The 9,438-nt window shown below is 35.9% G+C and overlaps 1 protein-coding gene across 1 annotated transcript; it reads right to left on the bottom strand.

Moving 5' to 3' along the window:
- Nucleotides 1–5,128: 5,128 nt before the first annotated feature.
- On the bottom strand, nucleotides 5,129–7,326 carry LOC142624033 (epsin-3). Its single transcript, XM_075797533.1, has 5 exons — nucleotides 7,220–7,326; nucleotides 6,089–6,211; nucleotides 5,810–5,971; nucleotides 5,461–5,729; nucleotides 5,129–5,349 (listed from the first exon to the last, which is right to left on the bottom strand). Exons 1-5 carry the CDS (start codon nucleotides 7,324–7,326, stop codon nucleotides 5,129–5,131), a joined length of 882 nt encoding a protein of 293 aa, XP_075653648.1.
- Between the last annotated feature and the right edge of the window lie 2,112 nt (nucleotides 7,327–9,438).

The raw sequence follows: 9,438 nt of genomic DNA, 5'->3' as shown, positions 1-9,438 counted from the left end.
GATCCCTTTCCTACTTCACCCTTTAATGAACAAGTGAAAGATGAACAGGTCGTAGACGAGCTACCTGACCCCAACCCTGAGCTTGGGTCCCCTGCTCCTGCTCCGCCTGAAGATCTTGCATAAGACATTCCACCTCGTCACTCAACTCGGGTAAGATCCATTCCTGCACATTTACTTGACTATCATTGTTACACTGCCCTTGCTACACTGCACGAGCCTCACACCTATCGTGAGGTTTCAACTAACCCTTTATGGCAGATTACAATGAAAGAGAAACTTGATGCATTATCTAAAAACCATACTTGGGATTTGGTAACCCTCCTCCCTAGGAAATCTGTGGTTGGTTGTAAATGGATTTACAAGATTAAGACTTGTTCTGACGGGTCCATTGAGCGCTATAAAGCTCTTCTTGTTGCAAAAGGTTTTACACAGGAGTATGAGATTGATTATGAAGAGACCTATGCTCTGGTTGCTTGTATTTCATCTGTTCGTGCCCTCTTAGCTGTTGCTACTGCTAGTAAATGAGACATTTTTTCAGATGGATGTTAAAAATGCATTCCTTAATGGGGATTTAAGTAAAGAAGTTTATATGCAACCTCCTACTGGTCTCTTTATTGAATCAAACAAGGTTTGTCACCTTTGACGTGCACTTCATGGCCTTAAACAATCACCACGAGCTTGGTTTGCCAAATTCAACTCTACCATCTCTCGCTTGGGTTACATGACCAGTCATTATGATTCTGCCTTATTTCTTCGTTGCATTAACAAATGCACTATTTTACTTTTCCTGTATGTGGATGATATGATCATAATTGGTGATAACTTTAGTGGCATCCAAGAACTCAAGGATTTCCTCAGTCAGCAATTTGAGTTGAAAGATCTTGGACATCTCAGCTGCTTCTTGGGTCTTGAAATCACTCATTCTATAGATGAACTTTATATTACTCAAGCCACGTATGCCTCTGAACTCTTATCTCGAGCTAGACTTATTGATAGCAAGACTGTTGATACTCCAGTTGAGCTTAATGCGCATCTGACTCTCTTAGGGGGGAAACCATTGTCTAATCCCTTTCTTTACAGGCGCTTCGTTGGCAGCCTAATTTATCTCGCTGTTACTTGTCTAGACATTTCCTGTGCTATTCACCAGGTGAGCCAATATCTGTCTGCTCCATGATTGAATCACTATGCTGCTGTTCTGCACATTCTTCAATACCTAAAGGGCACTCTCTTCCATGGTCTTTTCTACTCTGCTCAGTCTCCTTTTATTCTCCATGCATTTTTTGATGTTGATTGGACAAGAGATCTCATTGATCATAGGTCCACCACTGGTTATTGCTTTCTTCTTAGTTCTTCTCTGATTTCTTGGCAAAGCAAGAAACAAACTCATGTGGCCCGCTCTAGTACTGGAGCAGAATATCATGCCCTTGCTGATACCACATCTGAGCTCCTTTGGCTATGATGGCTTCTCAAAGACTTAGGTGTGTCTACATCCTCTACCGCTCCTCTTTATTGTGACAACCAGAGTGCCATTCATATTGCTCACAATGATGTCTTCCATGAACGGACTAAACACATCGAGATCGATTGTCATTTTATTATCATCTTGTCCATGGTGCTCTCAAGCCGATCTCAGTCTCCTCTAAAGATCAACTTACAGATATCTTCACCAAGTCACATCCTAAGGGACACCTTCGTACATTGGTTGACAATCTCAAGTTGGTCTCACATCCACATTGAGTTTGAGGGGGATGTTAATGTAGTGTTGTGGGCTTTAGGCCCAACTAGATTACTTATATAACACACATTCTTGTACTACACGTTTACTTGTACTGCCATCATATGCCTCCTATATAAAGGCACTCATGTATATTCTTTCACGGAGAAATACAATATTAATGAATTCAGTATTTCTAACATGGGGAATTTAGAAAGGAGGAAATGAGGAATGATTGCAAGACTTAATTTCAGCCGAGCCAAAATTAGGTCTGGCATCTAAAAAGTATTTGCTTGGATGTCTAAAGATTAAAAATGAACCAACCTGCCGAATCTTTTGTAGAGTATGGAGTATGGGTTTTTGCTCTTAATATAATCATTTATAATTTTTTTTTTAAAATTTTTGAATAAGAAAGGATTCATTGTATACACCAAAAAAGGATTCATTGTATCTTCAAATATTATTGACAGTAGCTTAATTCGGTCGGGCTTTGTAGACCATCACAAAAATAGTTAAAGCCCAACAATTCTAATGAGACATTTTAAAATTTATATACACGCATCAAATGAAGCACATAGTGACACTTGTAACAAGGGCATATGCTTGACCTGCTTCCATAGTAAGAGGACTTAAGAGCAGAGCCAAAGGGTGTTAGGCTAAAAATTTCAAACAAATTTGCATATCACACATTTTTTGATATTTATGAATCTATGGCCGTGTTAGTTAATAGCAAAGTAGGAGTGTTTTCACGAGCTGTTTTGACAGTTTTTTTCATTTCCCATAAAAGTGATATTAAAACTTTCCTAAAATAAATTCTTAACGAATGCCCTAAGGGCATTCGTTAGCAGAACCCTAATGTAAAATATAAAAAGTGTCCAACTTTGCATATTTAACCCCAAAATTCTTCTACATTAGTTAGTATAAATGCACCGCACACCCTCGATGTGATGGTCACTCCATAAGTATAAATGCTTGTGAAGTGTGGGGGGTAAGGACTAGGGTTCAAATCTCCAAAAGGGAGTTTCATACACATATACACTTTGATTAGATTAGAGTAAAAATTCTATCTTGTATAAAAAAAAAAAAATTTGTGTAAATTTACACAATTGTTACACTAACAGTATATTTCATTATTATATATTTTTTCTCTCACCTCTCTTCTTTTTCCATTGGACTCTCTCTCCCTCTCTCTCTCTCTCTCTCTCTCTAGATCAGACAGAACCAATCAACCACCCACCATTGTCCAACCACCACCGCAACATAGCACTACCCACCAACACCACCACAACCCATCACAACACCTTATAGTTTGATAAAAAAATTGGCTCAAAATCAACAGAAAATTAAACCAAAATCAACAAAAAAATCAACCCAAAATAAACAAAAATGCAAACCAAATTCAAAGGAAAACCACAGTAGAATATTTGCTTCAACCCACCCATTTCATCTGAACCCAACATCATCTCGACCTATTTCACCCCAACCCAAAAAACCCATGTTTGGGTTATGGGTGAGATCAATGATAAAAAAACTATCAACCCAAAAAACCTATGATTCTGTGGTGTTGCTGATCAGATCGAAAAAGAGAAAAGTTGTGGTGGGTTAGATCAAGAAAAAGGTAGAGGACAGTGATGGGTTTGATGGGGGTCATATTGAGTGAGAGGAAGGATGACGATGGCGATGAAAAAGAGCATAGAGGATTGAGATGTTAGAGATGAGGGAGCTGAAAGATGAGAGAATGAAGAGAGTAAAAAGCAGAGAGGAGAGAGATAGTTGAGATGAGAGAGAATAGAGAGAACGAAGAAAACAAAGAGACCTGAGAGATGAGAGAGAACCAGATAAAGGCAAAAAAAAAATATTTAAATAAAATGGAGTGTAGGAAAAACAATCTAACGTGGTTTTTTTTTTTTTTTTTGTGTGTAAAATTAACTATGTAAAATAGAAAATGTATGTCTTATGCTAAAATAGACAAAAAGAAAAAAAAAAAAGTTAGATAAACTAACGGGAATGCTCTAAGATGGGCTTGGGGTTGAAAAATGTTGTTTAGACTCCTAAGCTGTACTACCAATTTCATTAATTTTGATGTATCCGGATAATTAATTAATCAAATTCAAGTGCAATGTGGATAAAATAAATAATCAATTATCACAAAACAACTCACACGCACAACCACAAGAAATGACATAGGAAGTGACAGCCTAATTAAGAAAAACACTATAGGGTCAAACCTAACTCATCAAATTTACTATGAAGATTGTTGTGGTACAAACAAACTAACAAGATTTCTCGTACAAGTAAATATACACAGTACCCGAGCTTCTCGCTTAAGCTTGCAACTGCTGGCTCCAGCCTTGTTTCTTCATAGCTTTCCGATGCCGTCAGCTGATACGCTAACCTCTAAACCAATCTCTTGATTACTTAAAGGCTTCTTGAAGATTTTGCTTAGCCTCTATGGTTTGACAATAACACTCCAATACATGGCTCGTGATCATTGTGTTTAGGAGGAAAAATCTTATTAAGTGTAAGAAATTGGAGAGCGTGAAAGACTTTTTGGCTTTGGCAAAGTTTTCTTAAGGATTTCTTGTGTCATCTTTTTCCTTTGAAATTAGGGTTTTAATTTTTGAACTTATAAGTGCCGGGTTTGAGAAGCGCTTAGCCATAAAAGCTAGCATGAAAACCTAGGTCGTTGCTTCTCTTTTTAAAACGTTCTTGTTAGTAGTTCATTGGTTGTTTGTAACATTGCAGGACTGGAGTGCTCTTTGTATTGAAGTTATGTAATCTATTTACATTTTGAAATGAAGCTGCTCATTCATATTAAGAAAGAAAAGGTAAAGCTAACTTGTAGAGATATCACATTGATCAAATTGACTTGTAGAATAATAGTTATATAATTAAATTTATTATTTTTTTAAAAGAAAATAATACACATACTACAAAATTTATAAATTAATGTGTCAATAAATTATATTTTAACAACTTAATAAATAAGTGTAAATTATTCTCTTTTTTTTTTTTTTTTGTTATTAATGAAACATTAGTTTATATATGTTGTGTAGTTGTAAGATTCTTAAAATCACTTTTATCTTTAAAAAAAAAATACTATGTTCACAATACTTTCACTATTTTAAAACTTAAATTTTGGAACAACATTAATTTATTATGGTATCAAAACATATTATCTAAGTTCAAAACCTAAGTTATTGGGCAAGGGGAGGCAAATTTGGTCCCTTCATATGCCAGCAACGTGAAAATTTGGTGGGTGAGACAAGAAATCGCATCAGAATTGCTGTTCCATAATTTGTCCAAATATGTTTATTGCCAAATCATATTCTCTTATGGTTGATAACACTTATATATACACGAAAATAAGTCAAATCCAAATCCAAAGCAAAAACTTGTATTTACATAACCCTATCAATACCAAAGCGAATGCTGACGATCAAACCTTTTCTTCGTCATCCTTCCGGCATCAGAAACACTCCTAAATCCGACCTTTTCGTGATTACCTCTTGAAGGACTACTTCCAACAAGCTTCGAGCAAATTCCACTCATAAAACCATCCTTTTTTTCATCTTCCTCATCCTCAGAATCAAGTAAAGAACCCGTTTCTTGAATCCGAGGGCTATCCCATAGGTGTGAACCTTCGGAATTTTTGTTTGTAGCTGGGAAAATAGGATTCTCCTCATCATGTATACCTCCTTGTGAATAACTTCCCAGCACTTCTTTTTTGGGTGTATACAGTTGATGCTTGTCTAGCTCATTTATATCATTCCATGTGGGACTTGTGGTAGAACATGAGAGAAATGATGAAAATCTTGATGCTTCTGAGGACGATGAGGAAGGAGTGGTTGTGGAAGGAGTAGAGGACGAAGGATAACCCATTGAACCTCCAAATCCTTGGATTTCCTTTGTTACTTTGAGGGCTTTCAAACGTGCCTGTTTGAGTGTCTCTCCTCCTCCCAAAAGTTTAAGAATTTCGTCTGATTTCTTTTGCATGCTTATACCCCAGTTGAACCTAACATCAATCACAACGAAATAGGGTTAAAATAATAAAAGCAAGCATATAGTAATGTGACATTTACACATTTTAATTACCCTTTTTCATCTATGTGTTTAAATGTTCCGAGCTCTTGAATAACATCAGTATCACATTGAAATTCTTCAGCAAATTCTTCAGGACCATGGGTTAGTAAGAACCCAAGAAGCACCAGTGATTTGTAGGATTGCCTCCATCGCTTCCAATCTTTACTAGACAACCTGCAATGCTTACGTATCACTAATAGAAAGAATGCATGCATGTGAATAATTAAACACATTAAATGTTGTAATTTTTATTAAATTGAGCTCTTTTAGCCAAAAGCACGCAAAATTTACCTGTTGTGAAGAATATCAACAATTCTCCAATAATCATCTATCTCGAAAGATGCTTCAGCTATTCTAGTCATTATTCTAGCATCAAGGCTACATGGATCATTATTTGTTGCTTCTTCAACCAACCTTTATGTAAGAGCATCAATCTTATATAAGTTATAGTAAAAGCAGCAGATAGTAACTTAAAATAAAATTATATCTATTTTGTTCTATACCATAAACAAGGGAAACCGTTTAATGGATGGCAATTGGGAAGCTAACAAAACTAAAAATATTGAAAAATCATTCCATTGGCAACAAATTTAACCCTTTTATGCATAATGGTCCATACTCTCTCTCTTTCTCTCCTCCTTCTTTTTAACAAGATAGTATTCTACTCTAGCCTAATCTAAATGTATATATATGTGGAACTCCCTCCTGGAGACTTAAACTCCGGCCCTTGCCCCCCACACTCCACAAGCACTTATACTTGTGGAGTGACTATCGCACCAAGGGTGTGCGGTGGTCTCTCTCATTTTTATATTTATTTTTAATTATAGCTAAATTCATCAAATGCACTTAAGGAAAGCCTAATTAAATAAAGTGAAAATTGTATCTGAGTGATTGTTGGGATTTCATTTGTCCCACCTCCCTAATCATTATTATGTTTACTAATCATTAATAATAGTGGAATCGCTGGCGCGGAATCAAAAGTGAAGTGGATTATGACCCAACTTCATTGATGAAACAATTCATTAAACTCATAATTCTAACCGGTTTTTATATTATATTATATGATTTAGATCAGAAAACGGTAACTAGAAAATTAGGATTTATAACCAATCAACATTTTATAAGGTAACTTGTGGGTTCCAGTTAATTCAACTAGTAAAATCTTTAATGGTTGAATAAGAGATTTGGGGTTCAATTTCCGCCTACACCAAAAACTAATTGGTATCTTGGTCTGATGATAAAGAACTATCATTAGGAATGGACGCTATAGGTTGAAACTCTCTTAAAAAAAAACATTCTATAAGATAACTTAAAAGCAATTTTGGTAATTAGTCACGCATTTCGCACCACATTCTCCTTTTAGTGTTGAGGAACATAATCTTACCTATCGTTTAATAAAAAGAAAAAGAGAGATAGACTTACAGTTCAGCTTCAGTAACGTCTGTGAAGGCCAGCCTAGCATTTTTGTATCTCTCTTGTAGAAAAGAAGATGCTTGCTTTTTAATGTGGTCTAGCAACAAGGACCCCATGACAATGGCAGGGATTTCTTTTACAATGAAAACTTGATTAAACAGTCAAATCATTAATGAAACCTAATACCTACTTTCAAAGTTTGGTGATTATATATCAAGGAACCAGACTACATACAGAAGTCAGAAATGTTCCTTATAGGCAATTTTAAAACATTTAAGGACTTAAATAATCGAAGACCCCAGCATAAGTAGGAAAATGCCTCGAAACCCAGTTCCTCAAACGGATAAAAAGCTTTTCAAAACAATGCCTATACACTATTTTGAGATGCAATTTAGAAAACCACATGGGTAGCCATGATTCTAGCTCAGAAAATAAAGGCCAAGTATTTTTCGTTGAAAAGGAAAACAAAATGACTAATATTAGAATTTGACCAAATGTAATCCATAAGTTTTTGCTTCCTTCTTTTGAAAAATTTATGTTCTTAAATTGATTGAACTGAAGATTAGGATCATCAAACTATCATTCCTTGGATCCCATTATTTCAGGGTTATCAACTTCTTTAATCTCGACATTTCTGCATGGGCTTTAGGTTCGAGCTTTGGTGCTTACTTACCCCAGCCCATGTTCTTAAGCCCTACTTGGTGGTGTTGTCATTGGCATATCTGATTAATTTGGGTCAAGGACACATAGGTTGGGCTTTCAATCTGGTCATTATTGTCCATGATGACATTGTAGGTTGTGGTAATATTCCATATCAACCATAGATCAATCAACTAGTTCATGGAAATCTCTTAACATTACAGGAATCAGTCGTGGTCTAATATCATATCTCTCAAAACTCTCAAGCAATCTACGACATTTTCTAGCTATATCTACATCAATATGAGGGGCATATTGTACTAACTCAGTGAACCTTATTACCTCATATTTGGTAACTTTGTTGTTCCCAAGTTTGAGTTTCAACAATTCTATTTCCAACTATTCTCTAATGCTATAAGTAAAGTTCATAACGTGCCTCCCATGTAACTTTCTTGTTCCCAAGTTTTGTCAGCATACTTTATGAAAAAGTATGCTGACAAAAGTATGCTCCTAATAATCCAAAGATTGGATTATTAGGAGCATGGGGAAGGTTAGTGATGTCTACTCGAAAGATCAAGCCTATTACTTAGTAGTTCGTATGTCCTTGTTACTTCGCTACTTGTGTAAATGTAGCGAGGATTTGACAAATTCTCCAATACTAGCATCTTGAAAAGGGATTCAGATCCTCTAAATTTTCTAGGGTACTCTACTAATAAATTTTCTTAAATTCTAGCCATTCTTTTATAATTTAAGAGTCTAGATTTTGTCATATTAACATTCCACTAATAATACTTTTAAAATAATTATTTTAAAAAATTGTCCTATTGCAGCTTTTTTTCCCGATGCTTTTAAAAACTGCCGTAATAGAGGAGCCTGTAGCAGCGCCTTTTGAAACCGCTGATATAGGAAATCCTATTATGACATTTCAACATCGGGGCTTCATAAATTGCTGCAATAGGAGACCTATAGTAGCGGTTTCCAAGACTGCTAGTATAGGAAGCCCTATTGCAGCATTTTCAAACTGCTGCTATAGGTCAGAATTACTGATTTAAAAAAAAAAAAAGTATTTTCTTACTTGAAAAGATCCTATCTTAGCGCTTTAAGAGAGCTGTAATAGGTTAACCCTATCACAGCGCTTTCGAAAGTGCTGGAATAGGGTTATTCCATTCCCTTATGGGAGAGACCAATCCCGACACTTTTAAAAGCGCTGGAATAGAGTTATTCCATTCCCTTATGGGGAGACCAATCTTGACCCTTTTAAAAGCGTTGGAATAGGGTTAGCCTATCCTAGCGCTGTTAAAAGCACTAGAATCTGGTTACTCTATTCCCTTATGAGGGAGACCTATCCCGATACTTTTAAAAGCGCTGAAATAGGGTTACTCTATTCCCTTATGGGACAGACCTACTCTGGCGTTTTTAAAAGTGCTGGAATAGGATTAACCTATCCCAATGCTGTTAAAAGCGCTGGAATAGGGTTACTCCTTCCCTTATGTAATTTACCTATCCCAACACTTCTAAAAGCGCTGGAATAGGGTTTACTCATTCTCTTGTATAATTTACCTTTCCTAGCACTTTAAAAAGCACTGTAA

This window comes from Castanea sativa, chromosome 2 (assembly GCF_040712315.1).
Source record: "Castanea sativa cultivar Marrone di Chiusa Pesio chromosome 2, ASM4071231v1".
Lineage (NCBI taxonomy): Eukaryota > Viridiplantae > Streptophyta > Magnoliopsida > Fagales > Fagaceae > Castanea > Castanea sativa.
This window is presented reverse-complemented; position numbering and strand designations above follow the sequence as displayed.